Below are 25,696 nucleotides of genomic sequence, written 5' to 3' on the forward strand. Positions count from 1 at the left end.
CACCTTGGAAAGGGAAGACAAGGGCGGGTGAATATAGTATTGAGTTGTACAAAGTACTGCAGGCCAAATATATTACAAAGATGCCAATCTGGGCAAGATAAGGCACCTCCTCTTCTAGCGTGACATTAGATCAGCACAGAGAGAACAAGAGGGTTACATCTAGAAGCAGCTTGAGCTCTTAGAAGGTCTTCCAACACAACACAGACTATAGTTGTAAACTACTTACCTACTTCTGTGTTTGCTGAAATCTCGTCTAACAAAGCTTCACAAGCAGCTGATTTTTCTGCTACCACAATCTTTTGCTCAGCAAGTTTCTTGTTCAGCTCAACCAGCTGTATACTCCCTTCCTTCAGTTTAACTAAGCCCCTATCCAGCCGTTTACATTGTGCTAGGTAGAAAAAAAGGGAGAAATGTTAGTGATTCATTGATTGTGTACTATCACACAGCAACAGACAATCTCACAGAAGGTAAATATGCTTATAGGTGCACTTTGCAGCGAGACAACCTCGGTTATGAAAGAAAAATGACTCTGAGAGATTTCTCCTTTCCCACTCAAGATGGTGTTAACATCACTTGAGCTGCCACACAGCGGCCCTGTGCCACAACTTGCCTTCCATATTACACTTTGTGTTTTATCCTCTTCACGTGTTTCAGTGCCCACTGAAGTATGAATAAGAATTACTGCCTGAGGAAGAATGTCAAACCTTGAGCTAGGCTGAGCTGGTATTATATTTCAGCAGACTCTTCCCCAAGCAGAGGAGTGTCTGGTTTGGAGATTCTGGCTCAGGTTCATGCACAAAAGAATTCGAGGAGAGCCCACCATTTGACAGAATCTGAACATTCACATGTGGCCAGGATACTGGTCCAATGTCAAAACCAGATGCCAGCACAGCATTTGAGACAGTACTGATAAAATAGTTTGTGCATAATGTAGGTAATATGTGGGATTCTCACCACTCTTTTTTTTCTCTTTAAAATATTTAAATCACTTATTAAAAAGTAGAAAACGTCTTACCTAAAATGAACTCATTTTTCTCCTCCAGCAATTTTGAGTAAGTATGGATAAAGTCAAGGTAATTCTTTGGTGTGACGTGGTTTCTACGTCTCAGTTTCTGCAGAAACCTCTTGCTGAAATCCCCTACAGATTCATGCACCATGACCATGTGCTCAATCACTGACTTGGACCTCGCCGATGGGACGCGTGGGCTATTCCCTAAAATTGCGCAGAAGTAATAAAAAAATTCAAAGGTTTGACATTTTTTTAAGAGTTTGCCAATTACCATCTTTCTTATGTACATCTAAGCCAGGCACAAAAAGAGTGTGCTTTCTGGGGCAAAAGGCAAGGTCAAGGCAGGGTCAGAAGAGAACCTGGGCCTCCTGGTAGGCAGGCCACATTGCTGCAGTTGGGAACCTGAAATTTAGCAATTTTTTAAATCTATTTGAGTAAGAAACTTCCACCCAAAAACATTTTTTGATTGGGATTTTGCATTGCTCATTTAGACCCAGGGTAACAAGCACAATGGGAAATGAAATTATGAAACCTACAATAACTGTAAAGTAAAGAATATATTTCTTAGGGTATCCCAAGGGTTAATGGGTTAAAATAGTGACATTTGACATACCAACAAAGGATTGTGCAACTGCATACAAGGCCTGAGGGGGCCAGGGCAAGAACCAGTCAATACCAGTGTTGTTGACAAGACCTTAAAATAAAAGGATAGTGTTATCTGAAAAATGCCTTTGTAAATCTAGACCCTAATCTGCCAGGCAGTCCCATGTTTAACTTAGTTGCATCAAGAACCTGCAGGATCTGTCTTATTTGACTCCTGCTTAGCAACAAAATTTACCACAAAGTCAATACTTCCATTTTGATAGTAATCAAGCAGCTTTGGACCCATGTCCTGCTAAGCCATTGTTCTGCCCTTTAGGCTGTACCATTCTACAGGATGCAGTCAAGAGCTGCAACAAGGTACTTTAAGGCCTGGGTTGGGATTCCCACCCCTACCCATCTTTCACCCATCTTTTCAGTTTCCCAGGACTCCCTTGAGCCACCTGCTGAAGCACAGCATCCACCAGGCTCAGGTGTTTTTTCTCGCAGCGGGTGTCCCTCTCACTATGCCCTTTTTTTAGCTTTGGATAAAAAAACCATTTCTTTACCACCAGTCTAGTTTCATAACGATTTAATACCACGCTTTCTTCTGCAAACTACAGAAGAGAGGCTGCACACAAAGGCTGTATATTTCCAGTTCAGTGAGGATGACCAATTGATTTCTAGCTGCTCAGCTGGAAAATTAACTGATCTGGTAAATGCTAATCAATAATGCTCACTGATATGTGGTAATTAACTGGAAAAAAAATCATGCACTGCAAATCCTTAATGATGAAACCTGCTCTGCTTAGCTTTAGCTGCCAGACATCTCTGAGTATCCACTGGAGATTTTCTCTTGCTCCACAGCTTTATTTCACAGGGAAGGGACTAAGCAGTGTGTACAACTGATACCTGGGAAATTTCTGCACCACATTCTCAGACCGTCCCCAACTGGGGACATTCCCAGGACAACGTGAAGGTTGCTTGCACATTTGTTTACAAAATATTGCCAGACACTCTCTTTAGCTGGGTTCACACCAGCTCTAGCAGCTTCATCTCCAATTTGACTTAGTATGGTGTCTTTTTCATCATCTGGAAAAAGGGCTGGCACCGTTCCTGTAACATAAGGACAGAAGAATGCTAGTGAGCACAACCAGTAAGAGAAAACCATATGGCTGGGGATAGGGCAGATGAGAAACCAGAGTCACAAATTTTAAACCTAGTTCTGCAAAAATGATTCTAGGTAGTTTTGCATGAACCTATTAATCTCTCTATGCTTCTCCTCCTCCCCACATCGCCCATGAAAAATAGAGAGGCAGTACTCAGAATGATGCAAGGGTATTTAGAGGGATAATTAATTCATTTTTGTTTGGGCTTCAGCAACACATACAAAATATCACAAGAACATAAAGTGCTTTTAACTCTGCAAAGAACATCCTCATTAGTGTCTACAAACCATCAGTTCACATTTTCATTCTCTCAATCATGTGGCAAATATCACATAAGTTACCTAACAACAGACATAAGCAGACCAGGAACAGGGAAAACTAGACCAAAGAAAGGGTAAGATTTAACACATCAGTTTTCAAATCAGACTGTGTAGGAATTTCTACAGAGAGGCTGGTCACACAGTGCCAGCTGCTGCTCATTTTCAGCTGCTGCATATACTAAAAGATACTAAATTCCATTTTAGAATATATATAAGCAGCTGCTGCAGTTCAGGTGAATGATGTTCAAAAGCCAATGGGACAAAAGGTGGGTTTGTGGCCAAACGCAGCTGAAGTTACACCGCAGTCTTGGAAGAAGTCTGAGACTCCTGCAACACCATGATCAGCATGAATTAACCCTATAGCCTTCCCAGACACAAATAAATGACTGTAAGAAGATGCCAAAAAGCCATTATTAAGGCCAAGATCATTTCAGGTAGTACTGAAAGGTGTAACTAACTAAAGCAGCAGAGGACACAGGGTGAAACAGTAATAGCTGGATGAAGAGTACATTGGAGATTAGGAGTCACAAATAGATACTGATCAGGAGTAATTGAGGCTGCCTGTGCCACCTGAAGTTAATATGTTGTTGATGAGCTCCAGGAAACTCTCGTCTGCCACGCTGGCATCTGTAAACAAGAAGACCATTGACTTGTTCTCGATACCCAGCTTCCGGTACAAATTTTTCAAATCTTCTCGGAAATTTTTTTCTCCATATCCTCGACTCAAGATGATCTCAAATACCTATGGATGCGAACATATACTGAGAAGACACAGAAGGACCCAGGACATGACAGTAACTCTGATTTCCAATTAGACTGGATCAAGGCTTTTGGTTTGGCCCCTATCACTAGCAAATGTGTAAGTATCAAAAAAACTATGCACTACGTTCTTTTTAAAAATTATATTTGTACAACCCTGCAGGATTGCATTTTCAAAATTGCTTTGCATTCATCCTCCTTTTTTTGTTCTTCACTTCCAAGCCTCTGTAAGAAACTGAAAGTACCTCTGAGAGAGGAGCATTTCCTATCTGAAATACTACAGGTTCAATCACAACAACAGCTGTGCTGCAGTAATAGAGATAAGTAACAGAAGCAGTAGTTAGGGACTATTAGTTGTTCACCACCAAACCAATCCTTGTTTCCTGTCCCCAGAGCCAAAACCTAGATTAAGGCACTGACAGCTTCCTGCCCAGATCACCCACAGTCATCATCTTAGACCTGGCAATCACCTCAGCCTGTTTTTCTCTCCACAGTGAAGAGATGCCAGCCTGATCTTATCTTGACTGACTGACTTCCCTCCCACCCGCCAATTTAATCCTGATCACAATACTGCGTTCCTTGTCTTCTTTCACTGCAAAGATGCGGGGTCACTAACCTCACATCCAGCTGTATAGGCAGCCAGTCTCGTTAAAGACTGCTTTCCTGAGCCTCCCACTCCTATGAGCAGAGCGTGCCCATGATCCATCCGTATGATGCGATGTACATGGATTAAGTGCTCCAAAGCATCATCGAAAAGAACCAGATTCATTTTAATATTAACTTCATTATATTCCTCCAAAATCTCCTGCAGAGAAAGGTGGACAGAATGTTACTAGGAGATCAACAAAGCAATTAATAACATTAATAAAGTAACAACCCATTTAGCAGCATTATTCCTTTCCCCTTCCTCAGGGAAAATAAACTATTGGAAAACACTGCTGACTCAGTAGCTGATCCTCAATTTTCATTGCCACAGATCCCAAATGGGTAATGGCGCACATAAAATTCTATGAGCACACAGAAAGAGAACAGATTTCCTACAGTTTGAGGCAGGCTCCTGCCCATTCCTCAGGCACAGAGACAGAATCAGGCACAGTCCCAAGCTGATGCACATTACCTGAAAGATGGCTTTTGCTGCATCATAGTCTTGGATATCTTCATAAATATGAGGTTCTCCTTCACTCAGTGCCATTCTGAAATCCCCAAAAAGAATAGGATCCCTCATGGCCTGCTCCAAGTCATCTCTGAAATTCTCTTCAATCAGTTTTTTGATATGACCTTGTACCTTCAAGGATATGAAATGAGTCAGGCAACACAACAAAGCAGATGATTCTGAATCCAGTAACACTTAGAAGGGTGATAATGCAGATTCTTGCTCAAACACTGACTGATTTCAAGGAGATACTTATGTCACCAGAAGATCCAAAGATCACAACCTCCTAGTGTGTTCTATGTATGATTGAAAATGATCTAATAGTCAGTTCAAGAACGATTCAAGCCCATGGACTGCAGAAGTTTAAGACAGAAAAGGATAAGCCTGTTAAAAAATACCTTCTCGTATATTGGTGAAATATTATACTAACAAACCTTCCTTCTCAGCATTCATAGATGTCTCACCACTGAGATTTCTCACAAATCCTGTAAGTCTGAATGAATGCAAAAATACAGAAAAGTTGTAATATAATTATTCTAAGTTCTGAAAATTGAGCTGGAAATGTATCTTTGTATGTTAGAGAAGAAATTTTTAAGCAGAAAAATCTGAAGTCATCTCAATTTACCTCTTTCTATCTAAGTAAGTTGCCTTGCAAGTTGCCTATATGCAAGTAAACTTGACCCCAATTCGTCCCCTAATTCTCAAGGCACAAAACTGGTGTTGTCCTTTCTTGTGTTTTAAGACATAATTTGGAGCATTTTCCAGTTTGCATAACAGCCAAAACTGAATCCATTGTTTAAGGACTCTGCTCTAATCCTTCTTTTTCCCACTTGACTGTATAGTCACACTCTGATACAATCCTTCCTAAAGGAAAACAATGACTTGAAGTGATTTCCTGAGTTTTCCCCTGCACTGCTCTCACACTTTGCCACCTGATCCTCTGCTAACCAGTTTTCCTGGACAGTCAAACCAAACGACACTTTCCATTCCTTCAGCAGACCTGCTCACTTAGTCTGCCACAGTCGCTTTATTTGAGAAAGCAAAACTCCACGGGCCATATTTTAAATTAATGGAGTAACATAGCGGTTAGACAAGTTTGCAGTCTGACTGCAAGATCAGAGTGCAACAGTTGGTAATGTTGCTGTCGCAAATTAGTTGCCATAGTAATAGTCAGTGACTACTAAAAATTGAAAGAAATTACTCACCAACGCTTTGTCTGCTTCATTAATCAGCCTGTCATGGAAAACCCTCAGGCACTCGTTTCTCCAAACTCTCACCATTTGAGTCACCGTTTGAAACCTACATTAAAATTGAAATATCAGACTGCACCAAATGAGCTGACAGGATTCCTAAGGCCATATGGTTCATAACACCAACCAAAGTCAGGACTGACTTTTTTTTACTCTTTTTGGGTTTGTTCTTTTCATAAGGGCAAATAATTAATTTGCTTGTGTTTTTACCTCTGAATATCTTATTTAAGAAAGACTAACGCATCAGTGTTTGTCATTAAGGGTAAAAACATAATTTGGGACGTCCCTGAAGGTTTTCTCATTGTGGCGACGGTTTAATGAAAAGTGACCAAATGTGACTGATTTAATGTACTAAATTACCTCATCTTCACCCAGATTCATCCAATATAAATAGGTGTAGGATCACTGAAGACAATTTTTCTATTCTTACCTCTCTGGAGTTGTAAGAATAAGTCCATTATAGACCCTGGAAAGATCTCGCAGGTTAAAAGTGTAATGGAATTTGGAAGGAATAGGGAGTAAGTCACGAATAATCATTTTATAAAGCTCCAAAGTACACACAGTAATCTTGTCAGAGATGGCTGATATAGACTCATGAAACATCTGCAAACACGAGAAAGAAGAGGTGTTTTCACAAGGCTGCCCAGAGAGAACTCAATGCTATTAAACATATTCTGCTTTCCAGCTTTTAACCCTGCTTGGTATATTTCAAATAACTGAGGGCAAGCATTTTCAGAAATTCATCTTTCTCTGCAGTATGAACATTCTGCAGGTAAAAGTTTTGGTCAGGGCCCATCTTCAGTCCTGAGCTTGCACAGTGCTGAAGATCGAACTCCATGACTGGTATTTCCACAGCACTTCAACAGCAGAAAAAATGAACTGCTCTTTTCTTAGATAATACTGCAGGTTATTGCCAGTAATGCAGTCTACTGCATTATATCAATTTTTTCACTGTCATTCAGGAAAGAGTTTCCTGACCTTTGTGTATTTGGTTACAGAAGCCATAACCAAATCATTCACAGGTTTCAACCTGTGAAAAGCATCAGGTTTATAAATTATCTGCTGACCTGAATGTTTACATATCACTCAAGAAGTTATCAAAACAGTGCAAAGCCATCTCTTGGGAAAGAGGAGAGGAAGGGAAAGGTTTGCAGGAGGTTCTAAATAAGAAGAAAGCCTGATAACAGAGGATTTCAGGTCTTGTGATAACACAAAAATAAATGTCTATTTAAAAGTAATAAATCTGTTGAGCAACCCTTTAAAAACAGTGAAATTACCATGGTGTGGCCTTTCAGGATGGAGGCATAGATCAAATTCAGTGATTGCTCAGAAGGAAAAGGTATGTTAAACACACTGAAGAGTGAGATGAATCGAGGGTCAACTTCATTCCAACCTCCTCCAGCTTTCCTCATGGCAGCAATAAAGCCAAGGTCTTGAAGAATTTTACAGTTCATCTCCTTACCACGGTCGTACAAGAAACCTTTTTCTAGCAGCAGCTTCAATAGGGCAATGGGTTGCTGTGTGCCATACTCATCAACCTTTGCAACACAAAAGAGTCAAGATATTTAGAGCACAGTACCTCAGCATGACAATTACTGCTATAAATGTAGAAATACTGTGCTCCATACTCAGAACATTACAAGGCCTAAGTGACACAGCTCTAGCTCTAGCACTGACTGTGAACATTCATTCAGTGTCTCCCATGGGAAAAGTGCCTCTTCTCCGAGATAAACTAAAGGCACACATACTCTTCTGCCCATTTGTAAAGAGAAAGGGATGGTTTCTACAATACACAACCTGCAGCAGTATCAGGCCACAGAAACATGATTGTAATGGCATAAAGAAATGATCCAACAGCACCTCTATGTAGGACAAATATTGTAACAGACAGAAACACCCCCTAGTGCACACAAGTCCAATTCTTCTGAAGATCCTAAACTGAAATCCAGTTATGTACTTGCCATGAATCTCCTTGACTTGTGATTCATTAGATCTTTGCATGAAGGGACCACATTAGTGCCACCTCAAATGTTTCCATACTACCCTGCAAACTATTGGCAGCTTACCCTTGGCATATTCATATCATCCATGAAAACAATGAGACGTTTTCCCCTAGGAGGGCCGTAAGTGTCTTTAGCTCGCTTCTCTACATTTGTCTCTAGGTTTCTCTGAATGTCCATTGATGTTGTATGAGAAGAGAAGTTAATTACTAGCAGCAGCTGTAAAGGGGAGAAAATGGGTAAGAATGGATTTTTAGCTGTTTGGGGTTTTTTTAACTAGAGCATTCAAAAAATAGTCTGCATATTAGACTGTCAGACATATAGGAAACACTTCTCTGGTCCATTTATTCAAGGTATTGAACTACAGATGACAAAGAAAAGTAATCCCATTCTTAGCACTTCGATAATATACTTTTACTTTATAAAATTGAATCTGTACATGATAGAACAGAACAAAACACCTTGGATCCTGAAGGATTCTCAAATCACTCACACACTTGGGGTCTGGAGCTTGCAGTCACATTACTAAAGTCCATGTTGCTACCCACAGACTCAGGCTTCACAACGCAAATTTAACATAAGGGCAAAGAACAAAAATGCAGCTTTACAAACAAGACAAAATGCCTCATACATACATTCAGGTCTTTGTTCAGATTGTTTAGGAAGTTTTGTGTAGTTGCTGTTTTAGATGTACCCGATTCACCTACAAGAACCACTGGGCGTTTTATTTTTACCATCTGTTCTAGTAACCAAGTAGTGCGTGTTGTATCCACTGTAGGCACTGAAAAAGATCATTAATATGATAGCAGGTTAAATCAAAATGCAGTACAGCTGGGGGATTTATATTTATAGAATAGTGCTGGATCAGACTCTTAAGGTATTAACATGCAGTTGCACAAAGACATAATCTGAAATATTAACTCACTAACAACGCTGAAAGAAAATTTTAATTGCTCAGCCATCTCTTTTCAGCTTTTATCATCGAGATCTTTTCTCCTATAGATAAATTGAAAAATAAATTATCTTCCATATAGGAGGGTCATGGACTCGTTAGGCTCAGTTTAATCCCTATTTCAAGGATATAATCGGGATTTATTTGGATCATAAGCGTTTTCCCAGAACTCCACAGAGATTAATTTTTTCTATGTGAATACCCTGCCATTAGGAGCAGCTTTAGAGATCATATAATTATCTCTTGTGTCAGCAAAGTTAACCTGTGCTTGCTGAAGTATTACTATAAAGTATCCTGCCTTAATTTGTCCTTAACTATGAAAAGCACCTATCACCATTATACAGCTTCAAGGAACAACCACTAACAGCCTTAAGAATGTAACTTTTATCTATTGAGTACTTGAACCATGGAGATGACAATTTTCCTAGAGTTTCTGAAGAGCAGACTATGAATCTTCTGCTATTCTGGCTTGTAAAAGGCATTGTTAGCTCCTAATAAGCGGTATTAACTGAAACAAGCTTTTCATCCTTTCCTCATTTCTTTATTAGACAGTGCTGCAAATATCAACTCCATTCCTGCTAAACTACTAAGACAAGAACATTAAAGAAATTGATCTGTGCCCTCACAAGAAACTGAACCTGAGGAGACAACCTTCAGTACAGAAAGAGGATGTCTCACGTTAAGTGCCATGCACTCAGTTGAGGCTCATTATAAATTAAAGGCATATCATGACTGTATTTTATCTTACACTCACCTAGAATGTCAATAAATTTCACTCGAGGCTTATGAATATATTCAGGAACAAGTTTCATCCAAGGCACCCACTTGTTTTGAAATCCATCAAAATGAAAGTCATACAAAGTTGGCAGCTGACCTGCAAACCATTAAGGAACTGGAGGTTTTCTAGGACACTGAAATATTTCATAAGAAAATAATCTGATTGACATGAAAGTGAAGGGTGAGACTCTGGAATGAAAGTGAAGGGTGAGACTCTGGACCAAGTCGGGCAACACTGTGTTCTGTTTCCTTGTCATTTAACCCAGTAAGACATCAACCAAAATTCTCCTAGTCCAGCACTTGAATTATACTATCACTTTTTAAGCACCTTCCACTGGCTTTGCTTTGGTGTTTTATTTTTCCTTTCGCTGTTTTATCTCTTCAGCTTGGCATAGAAATGTACTGTTCTGTGAGGACAGCAGCTGAGAGTCATCTAGCATCAGCATCTTTATATGGTTTTCAGTGATAGTCCTTCAGAGAGCATATTATGCAGCCAGGGTAGCTAGCTGGAAGGAAGAACGATCTTCTACCTTCCTGGTAACTAACACTTTTCTAACATAATCAATGGGATTCAGACTAAAGTATGACAAGATCCTACCTGGCAGCTCCCCTGGCTTAGCCAGGATGTTGTCATCATGAACAGTAGACATGCCGGAAATACGTTTAACAGTTTCATCAAATTTAATTCTCCCAGCATCAAGAAGAGCAGCACCTAAGGAGGAATACAAAGCTTCCAAGAAAAAACACTCCAGAACATCAGGATCGTCAGGCTGTACCTCCACTAGAGCTTCCAGCATCACAGTCAACTGCACCACCTGTTGTAAAACAAGACAAAACTGTCAACAGAATTGCCAGTTAGAGGTATGAAAACTCTTAATAAGTTTTCAGCTGTTTGAGTGTTTGCTGATCTTTCGTCCTTACAGGTGTATCTACTGATACACATATTAATGGCGGTAGAAGAGCACTGTTAGGAACAAACTGTTTGTCTCCTGGTGCTCATCACTAGCAAACTGTCTTTTCAGCACGGACTCTACTCCTGTGCTTTCTTTAGGAGGTTTTTACTCTCTACATTTGTTCCTTTTCTGGTTTTAGATAAACTTTTTCAAGCTTTATTCTCTGTTCCTTACCATATTTAAATCTGTTTGAGGAACAATGGTCTTCGGCCTTTCTCCATGTCTGCCATCCACAATTCCCTCTACAATCATAGCAATAAGGTAGGGCACATATTTTTGAAAGAGGCGATTCAATTCAATTCTCTCTTGCTGAGGAACGAAAAGAACAATAATTCAGAACACAGAAACCTGGAAAGCCCATTTTGGCAGCAGAGCTTCCCATCAATACCTGGCTGACCAAGTACGACTGTTCATGAAGGAATCACTTGTACAAGACAGGGTACAGTCATGTGAAGAAGTGTGACACTGCTCTATGGCCTGGGTTTTAAGCAGGTGATCTGCATTCATCAGTTGCTAGCAACTAAGTTGTCTCACTTTAACTCCCTATGACTTGAGCTTTCAATCTAAATGTAAGAAACAAGGACCTGAGCAATCTCACTGTTAACTCTTTGGAGATCAAGTAAACTGATTTCTTGGTTCTTCACTTCTCAGAAACAACCAGAAGTTAGAAAAGCTGGGAACTCTCTTTAGCCCTCTGCTGCAGCCCCGGTGATTAGACTTCTTGTCAGAAAATCAGACTGCCTTTAGGAAGTTTTTTTTTCTTTTTACAGCTGTCTACAGTTCAGTATTTAATACAGATTCTCTCTGAACAAGTGCAGAAATTCTCACCTCATTTCCTCTTTCTTCGACCCACTTCTGCCAGTAGGGCTTGTATTTCAGATTTTTAGGATCTACAAAGACCACTCCACAGCGGGATACCGTGGCAGGAGATGCATACTGTAAGTCACCAACCTATACTTAAACAAAGAACAGCCACAGTAACTGCTTTCCAGGCTTTGCAGCCCCATCTGCATCTAACCCTTCCCGTGTATTAAACGGTACAGTCATTGCTCACCTCAAACAACAAAGCACAGTGCGACTGAAGTCTAATCCGCTCCCCATTTGCCAGGGTCAGTAACTTGTTGTCATCCATGACAGAATTCATGTTTTCAACCCAGAGAGCATCCACATCTCCATCAAACAGAATGTACCTGTGGATACAGGAGCCAAGGGGCACTGACTAACCTCTGATTTTCCTAACGTATTTCAGAATTCACATGTGCTACCAATAGTGTCAATGTCAGTGCACATGTTTTGAAGCCTCCCATTCATTTTTGATAATTGCATAGTTTCCATCCATCTCACTGAGGCTGGAAGCTCACAGAAGGCAGAAAACCCCCTAGACACTTTCTATTTATTGAGTTGTGTTTTTTCAATAGTGCAGTATCAAATATCTAAAATAAAATAAAATAAAATATTGATGTAAAACTCTGTCTAAAAATCATCACAATGATTTCTAGCTGTCTACCTCCGCTCTTTCTTGTCAGTAGGCCTGTTGATATCCCGAAAAATGTTCGTCAGAACTCCATCTGCCCAGTCTCGTGTGGTAGGGTCAAGGATCCCATACAGCTCAATCACACTCATGGCTTTAGGGTTCAGTGTGTAAAGCTTTGTCAATAATCCCAGCCTAGACACACAGCAAGAAAAGCAGTATTAAAATGACACAATGCCATCTCATGTCAACCCCAGCAAATATGGTCAGCTGTTGATCTTGTCAAGACCACACAGGGCTGAATACTGCAGTCTACGCCATTTTACAACTGGATTTCCATGTATCCAATTCTATACTCACTTGTTTTGGGCCTGGCACAAAGTATTAATGACAACTGACTTGCCACCTCCAGTAGGTCCGACTACCATTGTAGAGTGTCGTGTTAACATTGTCTCATACATCTGAACTACTTTATCCACCTGAAAAATAAATATTGATTCAAGACTGCTGTCTGTAATTCGTCTGTGGAAAGAATCAGCAGCTGGTCTGTACCAGCTAAGCTTTCCAGCCTAATGTTTACAACAAAAACTCAAGCAATTAATATTTTTTATACCTGGACTGGTAAAACAACATAACCCCCTTCTTCCAGTACTTGTTCTACAGCGTCATTAAAGTTAGGATAGCGGACTCGAGGGTAATCCAGGTCCAGGCCAGGAAATAGGTCAGAGATTAGGCCAAGGAAGGGAGGTACATCTTCAAACACCAATTTAGGAAGATTCATATCTCGAAGAGCTCTCACCAATACAACTTCCTAGACAAAACATACCAGAATCAATCTTTACCAAATAGCTAACCAATTATCTAATACATAGTAACTTCAAACATCTCCAAAAACTATTGCCTGATCACTTACTTTAGTACAGCTTCAAGAAAGTGGGTTTTTTTTCATCAGTTACTAGTGGAAACAAAAGTTATTTTATAAGGTTTAAGCATACCAATAGCTACGAATAATACACTGCCTTTTTCTACCATATTAACCAAATGCCAAATGCCTGAAGTAGCTCACATCACAGCTTCCCTGATGTGATGTTAAAATAACCAACTGTTTTATGAACATACCCAAGTTCTGTATTCCCCTTGAGAGCAGCATTTAGACCCCAGCTTCCTGCCAACCTGCAATGTGTGTCTGTACATAACTTTACAGGAGACCTTCCTTCAGGTGTGTCCAAGTTTTTTAAGAAGAAATTTTAGTTAGAATTCCCCTAGGTAACTGGTTATCACAACTGTACATATGGAAATAAAAAACAGTTGTAAAAGAAAGCCGTAAAAAGCAATGCAGTATTGAAAAACTTTAATTTATAAGTATACTGTACTACTTGAGCTATACAATTAACAACTGCATGACTGGGGCACTCGCTGTCCAAAACCCATCTTTCGCTATTCATCCAGAGACATTCATCTGGCTATTTGCATCCTGGACTTAACAAGAAATTAAATACCTGATTTTTCTATAGATTTCCCCACTTTGACTTGAGTTCTGATGGTAAATTACTGGCAGAAGGCATGATGAAACTCAGTAAGAACAAAGTGAAATAATAAGACAAATAATATGAGTGCTCCTATTTCCAACACAGACAAACTACAGCAGATGTGTAAACACAGCCTCTTGGTCATGAAAAAGATGATCTGCCCAGGGTAACTAATAGCAAATCTACCTCACTGAGGCCTGCTGATCCTCTTTTCAGTTCTCCAGCCATCACCAACACTGACTTAAGGGCCCGCAGTCCAAAATCATAATGATGCTGCTTAGAAAGTTGTTCTTTTGCCAGCTTGTATAGCACTGTCATCTTTTTTGCAAGAATCTGTTTGAGATTTAAGTTAGAGAATCACAAATGTGTAAGTCACAACCAAACACTTGCCATGCATACATGGGTGTCTACATGGGTACAGGTAGCAATAATGGTTTTTTTTTACCTTTGCCTTAAGGAATCCTTCAGAAAAGAGCATGATTTCACAGATTTGCTGAAGATCTGGTACAATAACAACCACAGGCCTGAACAAAGCTTTTACAGACTCAGGGAGCTCAGTCTGGCCAGCATAACCAGGATCCATTGTAATAAAAATGCCCATTCGACTGTCAAGGGTAATATCCTGTCCTTCAAACTAAAGGCATAAGAAAACATTAGAACAACAGGGATTTGGAATTGCAACGAATAGTACCATTTGCTCAAAGAGAAAACCAGCATTACTGGGGCACCTGCTTAGGACACCACATTAAAATATTTAGCTTTAGATAGTCATCCAGATACATTCACGCCACTGTTTGTATCTTGGATATAAACATCAAGACATTTCACACTTCTTGATCAAATTTCCTGTCTGAGGTTTTTTAATTCCAATAAACATCAGTAAATAAAGCCTCACAATTCACATGAAGTTGTTACTCCTCTCCCTAATTACCACTATACTATTACCCCACTTATTATTATCCTATTTAGCTTACTTTTATCCCACTTCACAAAGGAAGAACCTAGAAAAGGGTTAGGAACTCAGCAAGGATTTAACATCAGTGAAACTGAGAGTACATACTCTGGAGTTTGAAATGTTCAGCACAAATGAATTACAGAAGAAGCAGCCCTTTGATCTAACGATGGGATCTAATCTTGAATCTTGGCCTCAAAAACAAAACCAGCCTTCAAATTACTCTTTTTTTTGTTTTGTTTTAATGTTTACCTGAAATGTTTTCAGCTGATTCATTAAAGCATTTTGAATAGTCTGAATCTGAGAAGAAATGACTGAAAGCACGGAAGCATCGATACGATTGAAGTCATCAAAGCATCCCCATGCTCCGCACTGGGCGAGACCAGAGAAAATTTTACCAACTGCCTAACGAGAACAACAAGAAAAACATCTCAGCAATAAATATATAAAACATTCAGCATCAGCAAACTTTGGAGCATGCTAAAACTCTTAATGACTGGATAAAACCTCTGAATTTTTATATATGCAGGAGCTAGCCATCTGTCCTAAGGTCTTCCAATAATCACTTGCCAAGTGCAGATCGCCTATGATGAGCTTAAACACATACCATCTAGTCTTTGCTCCCCTGCTTGAAAGCATCAGAAATTCCTTCAAGAATTTATTCAAAATAGACCTTTTTTTACTATATTTCATTCTCAATCAGCATGGTATCCCTAAGAGAGGCATGTATTCAGAAGTTCAGAATATGTCTTTATCGTGGGCACTGAAAAAGAGTAGTAACTGGCCCTTTATCAGACAACACAGATCTTTAACTCTTACTTTGAAATCCATGCCTTCTCCGCAGTTTGTCACTACACACAGCAAGCCCAGTGCTTTGGCCAGATCCTTGGTGGTTTCCGTTTTCCCTGTACCTGCTGGCCCTGCTGGTGCTCCTCCCAAAAACATTGATAAAGCCTTTGGAGACAGATCAAAAAGCAAAGCAAAGCTTGGATTACATTTATATTAGGCTGGTGGCAAAATCACAAATGAGCCCTTGAGTACAAAAAAACTTAAATTTTATCCATGAACGCGTTCTATGCTATCTTTGAGGTAATCAGGTTAGAAGGTTATCACAACTGATTTCAAACATATTAGCATTCACATTGGCATCTAGGAGGTAACGGGAAGTGGCAATAAAACAATTAATGTGATTGCCTAGAAGTGCATTTTAAAAGCACTTGTTAGTATAAATCTCCTTGAACACACACCTGTGTGAGCGTAAGAAAAACACGATCCGTAAGCGGGGTGATCACAAGACGTCCGTTCAAGCCCATATACTCGTAACCGTATGAAAGCCTGCCTGTGCACTGCCGCACAACCAGTTCATCTGGCTCTCGGGCCCAGTAAAAACGCAGCTGGCTTTCCCACTCAAACTCCTGAGCCCGCAGAATGCTGCACAAGAGAGATTCGCTCACAGGAGGTTAGAGGATGGAAACACAACTTAAGCATTTGGTGTTTTCTCAAGAGGTCGAGGGGCGGTCTTTACCTGTCTCTTACAAATGTGTCAACAATATCTCTGGCATGAACGTCAACAATAAGAACAGTGCTGTATTTCTTCCTGTCATTTTTGCTCAAAGCCATTGTAATGCGGGCAACCAGGTCATCAATTTGCTTATGCATTTTTTTAGCATAAAGTTTCATTGCTTGTTTTTCTCCATTCTTTATTTTCCGAAAGACATCCTCTACCTCCCAAGTCCACCACACCTGATTAGCAGCCAGCACCATCATGCCTTGGTACAGTAACATCCAATCAACTCTGTGGGAAATGCATATATTGAGGAAATCTGAGTTACAGTTTACTCCAAGCAACTGATCAGGACAGAAAGAAAAGGAAAAAAAAAAGTTCCTCCTATTTCTGCAACAACTACAACACCAGTCCAGCTTTAGAGATGTACAGAATTCTATCAAGGTGTGCTGTAATGTTTCAAAAGCCTAGGAAGTGCTCTGGTAGAAAATCTGCCTATTCCACATGTAACGATTGCCAAGTGGAATTCACGGTGAGAAAAACGTACTGAGCACACAACAGTAAAAATAAAAACTCAAAGACTTACAAAATTACATACGATAGATAACACACTGGTCAGATAAAACACTGCATATGCATGTATTCGTATCCCTCCACTTACAGAAATAGAGGCTGAATTGTGTAAAAATTACATATTTAAGTCTTTATTCTTCTATACCACTACAAACTTATAACAACATATAAGGTATTTGTGTTGCTTCACCTGCTTCTGTCTTCACAGTATCGAAAAATAGCTTCCTTAGTAAGGAGTCTGTTTGTTCGTCTCATTTCTGCTAGCACTGCTGTCATCCAATTCTCCACCCTGCCTTCTGCAGCTACAGCCTGCCGGAACTCCATCACCTCCCCTTCAGCTGAAATCATGGCTGTTGCAATTTTCTCACCACTATCACCATCCTGAAACCTCAGGGAGGCTATGTTATCGTACATCTGAAATGCACCACAAAAAGAAACTCACTGGCAGTTTAGAAACAAAGCTTCTAAGATTTAAGTGTGCCTAGCTCCCAAGATTTCAGTGTATCTAGCTCCTATTTAATCTTAAAAGAAAATTTCCATGGACTCTAAAGAAAAATGGATCTGACTCTAAATAATCAAATACAAATGCTGATATATAGCTCAGCAGCCCAACTGCAGATTAAAGAAGCAGATGATCTGGCCCAAATTACACTGATTTTTTTTCTAGAAAATGAAGATCTACCAAGAGCTACAGGAAGGTTGTTTAATGATTGATCATTCTGGTGTATCTTGAGTGTTCCTCTACCATAACTGCTACTGGCCAGTATGAGAGCCAGGAGAGAATATCAATCAGATTTGATGTGGTTACTCAGAAGCTTCTTCAAGACACTGCCAGGATGCTCTTTGTATGCCATAAATATTAGTGCATCCTTACGAGCATGTACACTATAGTCTGTTAAACGTTTTAAAGCACCTAAAAGCACAAAGCACTGTGGAATGCCAGACATTGTACCTTTATCACGTGTTCCTGGACACAAAGTGGGTTACTGCTGCCAAGGATACTAAGCAACTCCCCGTCAGATATAAAGAAAAATCTTGGGAAAGCATTTCGCTTGGAATACAAATAATCATTCAATCTTTTCTGACATTTCTCCAGCACATCGTTTATATGATGGAGGTCTGATAAACGATTTGGGGCTTCACAGGATTTTTTTATTGCTGGTTCTTTTACAGTTTCATCCATTATCTACACAGGGGAAAAAGAAAGTTTAGAAAATACTGAATAGCAATGTATTATACTAAATTATATTTAACTAGTGACAAAGCACACAAGCAGCACAAGCAGCATAGGTTCTTACAGAAGTGAATTAGACAGGGTTTTAAATATGGTTTCCTATCGCTGCAGCGCTATATGAAACCACGAAGTCAGTATGCCTTCAAAGCTGAGAGCATGGAGATACAAATGTAAAGGCAAGTGTAAGCAAGACAAGCCTGTACCCCAGGTCACACAAGCATAAGCATATACCTGACTTTGCTCCTGTATACAGCAGTACTTCAAGGGAAGGACAAACATAGCATTTCAGAATCATAGTACTATCTCAGTTTTGCAGATGGGAAAAAGAAAAGTAAGCCATATTCATACCAGCAGTATGAGTTCAGTATGGGAACAGTGGCACTATACCAGGAAAGCCTTTTTAGCATGTATGTAGGTCCTCAACCTATAGAAACACATCTAAGTTTCTTATTAACATGGTAGAGGTAAAAAGATGTATCCAATGAAAGGAAAAGCAGATTCTGCCTGCCCCAGTACTGCCAGCCAAGGATGACATCTCTGCCCAGCTTAGCTAAATCAGGAGAAGTCTTCTGTGTACGACACACATGAAGTAAAACACCAGAGTTCCTGGGTTCCCCAATCTCATATTCAGCTCATTATAACACACCATTCTCAGTGTTACAAATGACACAGAAGACTACAGATAACTACAAAACTAGAAGCAAAATGCACTAAATAATTATGCTGACCACAAATCAAGTCAGTTACTTGCCTTTTTAAACATCCTGTCTACGCTGTCAAATATTTTGGCTTCCTCTGGAAGCTGTGATCTGATATCTCCACCAATAAATATGTTCTCCAGGTACATCCATTTCCTCTGAACTACCATCCAGATCTAAGAAACAAACATTACCATCAAAGAAAAAAAAAAACAATAGAAAACCCTGATTATAAATAATAAACATTAATTATTTAGTCCAGCACTTTCCTCCCTACCTCAATTACTTCACCAATCAATGACAGAGTTTTTTCCCAGTGGTGAACAGTTGAAAGGAAAGGACCCACAAATCGACTGCTCAAAAGACTCTGAAGATTGATGTTGCTGTCATCAAGAATCTCTAAAATTTCATCTACAGGTCCCAGAATAAAGCCTCGCTTCTCAGTGCCTTTGAAGTACATTTGTACAGTGAACTTCAGATGTTCCCATGTTTCTGCTATTTCCTTCACACTCTGCATGTGAGCATAAAATGGTGCATGTTTTAGTCTTCAAAAACTATAATCTTAGCATAAAAATTATATCAATTCATTCAGCAAAATTTTTTCATAGATTTTCTAACTTCTCGTTTATAAAGAAGGGTCCATTTCAAAATATCATGATGGAAATAGAATGGATCCTTCTTCAGATCCTTTTTCACAGGCCAAACTTGCTTATTGTAATAACAGAAATCCAATATATTGCTGCCAAAGCCGAGACAGGCAGGATTCTGTGCCATGTGGCAGCTTACCAACAGAGCTATGGATCTTAGTTGCCATCAGCTACATCATGGCAGCTCCCTGAAGAGGGCCAAACTTGCTGTTATGCCAATACAAAAATCTCAAATAAAACACTGTTTTATCATCCATGTCTTTTTAGTTTTATTATGATTTTTCACATTACCTTCTCAATGCTAAGTTCCTTAACAGCAGTTCTGACTATTTCACTGATAACATCTGAGTGTCTTTGAAGTTCCATAGCGAACATATTCTCCAAAGTGAACGTTTCTGTTGTCATTTCAAAACTTGTTCCTGTTCTCTCCATAAGGTCTTGCCAATGCCTGTTTTAAATTGACACATCAACAATTGTACCAACCATGATACAGTAAAAATGGAAATTGTAATTTAATATACAATAATGAAACCATGTTTAGCACTCTACTGTTTAAACAAGAACTACTATTTTGAACACATAAAGAATCCTAGACATTGAGGTCACCTTGCATGCTATTACTCAAGTTCATGAAGCAGAAAGCAAAGTTTCAAGCTGCAGGACATGGCAAGACACCAGTAACTGAAATTAAAAGTTCTAACAAAACAAACAAAATCTTCCTACATATAGAAAATGGATTTGAACAAATCAAAGCAAACCTTTCTCTTAAAGCTTCATTTTTCAAATCAAGCAACAAAGGAATGGAGTCTCGAAATGCCTTCATTTTTGTTTCCAAGTGAAAGGCTACTGGCATACTGCGTACTTGTTCGGGCAGCTTTCGAAAGGCTTTAAGAAATCCTTCGATTCCTTCCTGAAGAAACTGGACATTGAGGTTTATCCAGAGTGTCTGAGACCATTCCTTTTTAGCTGCCTGGGAAAACAAGATCATCAGGAGGAAAAAAATCATATTTCGTTTTAGTTCTGAACAAAAAAAAGAATTCTTTCCACTACAGTAGGATCTAGAGACCACAGTCAGGATGCAGACATAATTGTATGAACATTTTACAAATAGAGGAAGAGGCAGATTCATGTCCAAGACAGATTCATAGCCAAACACAACCAGTTGTATAAGAAATAATCAAAAGGAAATACAGAGAAGAGGAAAAGCATCCTTAAGAGCATACTTCCCAGGGCATTTTAATTTTCAAAAAGTAAAACTTATTAAAAAATAGAAATAATTAAGATGAGTTAAAGCCTGACATACCCATTGTCACCTGTACACATACTATATTCAAAAGTAGTTTCACTGAAATGATCAGGAGACTTGTTCAGTAAAATGCCACCCAGTAATTATTAGGCAGGGAGAGTGGTGTGCTCCTAGCTGATAAGACTATGTGTTTGGTCCACCAGGGAGGCACTGTTAGTCCTGCACTAACATTAAAATCATTTCATGGTGATAGTCAATCACAAGTCACAACTGATTTCATGCAAAGGCTTAGGACAGAGTTGATAGTAACTAGAGGACAACGCAGCCTCTTCTTCTCTCCCCTACGCTTTCTGCATGTCTGTGCACAAATACGTGTGTGTCTGTGCATACACAGTGCAATACTTACTCTTTGTGATTCATAAATTTCATAGATCTGCTTTAGACCTTTCATATCATTCTGTGCTTTCATTAAGTCAGGGTACACTGTAGCTGGCAAGTGAAAAAGTTTCTCAACACTGCCCAGCTCCTGATGAATTTTTTCGAGTTTTTCCAGTTCTTTTTCAAAAATGGCCATGCATTCCAGTCCTGGGAAAGGAGAGGAATTTTTCTAGATAAACAATCCCAGGGATTATGGGGAATAAATAAGAAGCATTTGCACATAGTCTGTAGAAGTTATAGTACTGAAAGTGTCACATTCCTGATTGATTAGTTTGTATGTTAACAAGAAAAGCACAATTTTATTGTTTCACACAAAATTTGATGAATTGTCCAAAGACTAATATTTTTAAGACATCACTTCACACACATTAATCCATTTACCGTTATCAAGATTTTCCCCAACAGCACCAGGCCCCTCAGTCATGAATTTATGGAAGAAATCTTCTATTTCTTTGCCATAGTCCTCAATTTGTTGCTGTGTAATCTAGAGAGAACAGTGTTTAAATTGTTTTTCTTTCCATTTCTATTTTTTTCAGTATTAATTACACACTTCACATTCAGTACCTTTGTGAATGTTCTTTTTATGCCTCCAAGGTTGCGATCAACTTCTGATGCTTCAAAGAAGAGTGTCTCCCACTTTTCTCTAATCTTATCAGCCATCTCTTGCTCTTCTTTAGCTACCTAAAACAAAAGAAGTAATCAGTAACCACAAGAAATAATTAGTCGCAAGAAAGTGAGGAATACATGCTCGCATTATAAATCTGCAAAACACAAAACCAGCATTGAAGTGACCTGAATCAGATTTAAACACACACAATATGTCCATTTTAAGGTGGAGATACTGTTTTGAGAAGGGGGTTTGGACTAGACAATCTCCAGACATCCTTTCTAACCTCAACAATACCATGATTCTGTAAAACATCTTAAAAGGAAAACATTTATTCATCCACATATGAGGCATTTCAAACCTGCAATGTTTTATGAGACATGCACTTACTGGAATATTGTACATCGCAAGAGTTCGGTATCTCTCCCAGATGTCCAAATATGTCAGTTCCACCTCGAAGGACGTGCCTTTGATCTCTGCAATTGTGCCAAGGACAATTTTGAGATCTTCCAATGAATCAGGAGGTCTCTTAAGCGTCTGTGATAATCTCTGTAAAAAGTAAAAATAATTTCCAGAAGCCACACTGACAAAGCAATTAGGCAGAATTACGAGTCAAACACAAAACACAAGTAAGTAACATGCAGATTCATTTTCAGTCTATGTGATTAAGATAACAAAACCAAACTGAAAACACCTACCTGAATCTTCTCCTGGAGACTGAAGAGTTCCTCTCTGGCAGATTCATGAAGCAACTTTCCAAGTGAAATCACCCAGTCTCTAGCATTCTCCTGCACTGCGTAGGCTAAAGGAGCCAGCTGAAGCCTGATGAATTGCTCATCTTTAATCAAGGGCTGTTGAGTCACTTCTTGAGCTACCTTCATATAGAGCTGCAACTTTTCCTCAAAGGTGACAGAAGCAGACTTTTCTGCAGCTAACCTCTTCATGACTCTGCCTTTGTCTAACTTCCACAGCAGATGGTACCTCTCCCATTGGTTCAGATACTTGCTGAGAGAAGCCAGGAGTTTGCGGACATTCTGAGTGATGAGAACAGCCTGTTCAATTATCAGAGGGTTCTGGGAGACATCACTGTAAAAGCTGAAAGTGATAACTTCATCTTCCTTGACATGCTGAGAAGGGCACTCAATACATGTACCATGCATCCATCGTACAAAATGCTAGAGTTTTCAAGACAGAATTGAAAAACGGTTACTTTGTACAGTCATTTTACTTAAATCATTCATAGATTCATAGAATCATTCAGGTTGGAAAAGACCTTTAAGATCATCGAGTCTAACCATAAACCTAACACGGCCAAGTCCACCACTATACCATGTCCCCAGGTGTGTCACATCTACATCAGCAAGCAACTTCTGCAGTGCAATCTGAAAAGCATTTCATTCTGATGTATGCTGCTTTATAGAACCTTACACCAGCAAAATTGCTGAAAAGTAACAAATTATTCTGGCTGAGTAAAAATTGCATGATGCTTTATGGCAATCTTTTTCCTTTGTCATCAGTTTGTACAATTAGGATCATCTGTAAAATTAGAACAATGTACTGGGTATTTTGATTTCAAGATAAAGCAATATGAATCTTCCCTTTGACATGTATGCTTGCCCAAACCTAAAGCAAGATTAATTCATTATAATCACAAGCAAACTCTAGCAACAAGTAAATCTTTATCAAAAATCACCTTAGTGACCTCAACACAGTCTCGGATACATTGTGCAGTCATTTTGTCAATCTCACTGGCATTAGGTTGCAAGATGATCTCAGGTACAGACAAAACAGCTTCTGTTTGGAACAGTGGCACATTTGCAAGAACAGCTGCATTAAAAGCCTGCAAATTCCTGGGAAAGGAAAAAAAATCATACTAAAGACAGTAATAATCAGGTGCTGCCCCCCTGGAAACGCCCAAGAGAGACTGCCATTATCAGGCACGTGCTTAGATATGCAAGCAAATCTGTCTAAAGCCAGTTACCACCGATTTCAGCTGGAAACAGTGATGTGTATCAGAGCAAAATTGTCCCACCAATACTGATTTAATGCAAAAGCTTGACTAGGTAAAACAAGCTACTGGAAGGAATGAACAGGGATATCCTAATGCAAAAGGACCCCAAGACTACGGTCAACTCCATCGCAAGAGTCCAGCCAAGAAAGCACAACAAAATCAGCTGAGCATGGATCAGATTACAGACACGTGGATTATAAGAAGAGATAGCTGGGAAACTTTTACAACCCTGCAATGCTCTGTTGTAATAATATCTTGCTTATAACATAAGCCTTTATAATAGCCCAGCTGCTGCAGAACAGGTAAAGTAAATCCAACAAACCTTTCTTTTAGTACTGGACTCCCCTGTACCACAGGGGTGCATCTGGCACCCAGACACCAAGTTCTCAAAATCATATTCTTCAGTAAAACAAAACCTTGATTTTAAAAATAAACCAGGGATATACAGCTATACACACCGCAGAAAAAGTATTTTATTTCTCTCTTCTGCCAGTGACATGCCAATATCCATTGTCTCTGAATTTGGGTTTCTCCTGTACCTTGTTATCAGTTCTCCACTTTTCACAGGAAAAAAAAAAAAAAAACAGTACAAGTACATATCTGTCTCAAACTGCAAATCACGGAGGTGTTCAAACAGAATATCAGTATACATACTGATCAACAGATCCAGAAAAATCTAAAGATGAAAGACTGAAAATCCATTAAAGCAAACAATTGACTTACTTCACAATTAACTGTGTCAACACCTGATAAATCCTATTTTCCCAGTATGCATAATAAGAAGTTAATTTTGAAGATTTGCCGCTCTTCGTATTGGCAACTCGTCCTTCCACTTTTGTTAGCAACTGTCCAATTGCAGAGTAGTTTCTAACCATGTGTGCCACATCTTTTGCTCTTTCACACTTAACATACTCAAAAAATTCTTTTGCTTCTGCAAAAGATACAAAAACTAGCATTAATAACTGCAAAAGACCTAACAGACTTGCATACTGGAATAATTAGCTGGGCTTTATTTATGAACATGAAATTGATCTTGTATACTGATATAAAATATCTTTTTACTTATTAATACTTACTTTATTAATATTTCAGCCCTCTGATTTTATCTGGATTCAATTATTTAATAGCAAACATTCAATGTGAAAGTAACCTTTTTCAGACTTGCAAAGCACTGAAAGGAATTTGATCCATCACCCACTCACTCAAGTGACAGGGGGACTTGGGAGACAATCACCGCACTGCAGTTTCCATCTGAGGAAACCAGTTTGGTTCAGATAGCCCAGAAGGGAGCTGACACTCCAGGTGGATTGCAGCTCTAAGACTACACTACTGCAGACAAGAAGGGTAAGGAAATCAAAGGAGATCAAAAGCAAGACAGACAAAAGTCAAATGATCTACCTGTATAATCACCTTCATGTTTCCCTCATTGACACCGCCAGTTTTAGAGTACTAAAGCCCTGCTGGTGCTCTCTCTGTTACACTATGAAATATTATCGTAACTAGTTTTGGTAAAAATTAGCAGTGTTGATCTTAGCAACCAAAAATGCAAAGTAGCAGACACCAAAATAAAACATCACAGAGCTTGGAAATGAAAATATAAAGACTTACTAGGAAGTTCATCACCGTTTCTTGAAAGCGGAAACTTAAAGAGATTTCTTGATTTTATGAACAGAAGTTTGTTGCTTATGTCTTCAGCATTATTATGAACCTGATGGACAAGTGATTCAAACTTCCTGATGGCTTGTGTACATTGGACAAAAAAGTCACCAATACCTTGAAAAAAATCACAACCATTTTCTTTCTTTAAAAAAAATATTTCATCAGTGCATCAAAAGTGCCACAACCAGATGTGTTTTATCTCTGAG

The 25,696-nt window shown here is 39.2% G+C and overlaps 1 protein-coding gene across 1 annotated transcript in view; it reads right to left on the reverse strand.

Moving 5' to 3' along the window:
* The window catches only part of DNAH10 (dynein axonemal heavy chain 10), a 57,016-nt gene that overhangs the window by 16,963 nt on the left and 14,357 nt on the right, over positions 1-25,696 (reverse strand). Inside the window, exons 17-56 of the mRNA XM_086474008.1 lie at positions 25,440-25,604; positions 24,555-24,762; positions 23,514-23,670; positions 22,519-22,995; positions 22,211-22,369; positions 21,778-21,894; positions 21,595-21,697; positions 21,182-21,360; positions 20,288-20,499; positions 19,821-19,977; positions 19,160-19,393; positions 18,936-19,058; positions 17,903-18,136; positions 17,141-17,364; positions 16,399-16,668; positions 16,121-16,304; positions 15,693-15,827; positions 15,126-15,278; positions 14,367-14,555; positions 14,108-14,254; positions 13,006-13,203; positions 12,753-12,871; positions 12,429-12,587; positions 11,976-12,111; positions 11,750-11,872; positions 11,096-11,230; positions 10,567-10,783; positions 9,946-10,065; positions 8,875-9,020; positions 8,306-8,458; positions 7,517-7,777; positions 6,670-6,842; positions 6,195-6,288; positions 4,954-5,121; positions 4,453-4,641; positions 3,648-3,819; positions 2,501-2,704; positions 1,623-1,703; positions 1,016-1,213; positions 227-388 (exon numbers count right to left, since the gene is read on the reverse strand). Of these exons, the coding sequence (XP_086330134.1) occupies positions 227-388; positions 1,016-1,213; positions 1,623-1,703; positions 2,501-2,704; positions 3,648-3,819; positions 4,453-4,641; positions 4,954-5,121; positions 6,195-6,288; positions 6,670-6,842; positions 7,517-7,777; positions 8,306-8,458; positions 8,875-9,020; positions 9,946-10,065; positions 10,567-10,783; positions 11,096-11,230; positions 11,750-11,872; positions 11,976-12,111; positions 12,429-12,587; positions 12,753-12,871; positions 13,006-13,203; positions 14,108-14,254; positions 14,367-14,555; positions 15,126-15,278; positions 15,693-15,827; positions 16,121-16,304; positions 16,399-16,668; positions 17,141-17,364; positions 17,903-18,136; positions 18,936-19,058; positions 19,160-19,393; positions 19,821-19,977; positions 20,288-20,499; positions 21,182-21,360; positions 21,595-21,697; positions 21,778-21,894; positions 22,211-22,369; positions 22,519-22,995; positions 23,514-23,670; positions 24,555-24,762; positions 25,440-25,604 (7,035 nt within the window). The remainder of the gene's footprint in view (positions 1-226; positions 389-1,015; positions 1,214-1,622; positions 1,704-2,500; positions 2,705-3,647; positions 3,820-4,452; positions 4,642-4,953; positions 5,122-6,194; positions 6,289-6,669; positions 6,843-7,516; positions 7,778-8,305; positions 8,459-8,874; positions 9,021-9,945; positions 10,066-10,566; positions 10,784-11,095; positions 11,231-11,749; positions 11,873-11,975; positions 12,112-12,428; positions 12,588-12,752; positions 12,872-13,005; positions 13,204-14,107; positions 14,255-14,366; positions 14,556-15,125; positions 15,279-15,692; positions 15,828-16,120; positions 16,305-16,398; positions 16,669-17,140; positions 17,365-17,902; positions 18,137-18,935; positions 19,059-19,159; positions 19,394-19,820; positions 19,978-20,287; positions 20,500-21,181; positions 21,361-21,594; positions 21,698-21,777; positions 21,895-22,210; positions 22,370-22,518; positions 22,996-23,513; positions 23,671-24,554; positions 24,763-25,439; positions 25,605-25,696) is intronic.

Source organism: Leptosomus discolor, chromosome 16, assembly GCF_034619465.1.
Source record: "Leptosomus discolor isolate bLepDis1 chromosome 16, bLepDis1.hap2, whole genome shotgun sequence".
In the NCBI taxonomy this organism is placed as follows: Eukaryota; Metazoa; Chordata; class Aves; order Leptosomiformes; family Leptosomidae; genus Leptosomus; species Leptosomus discolor.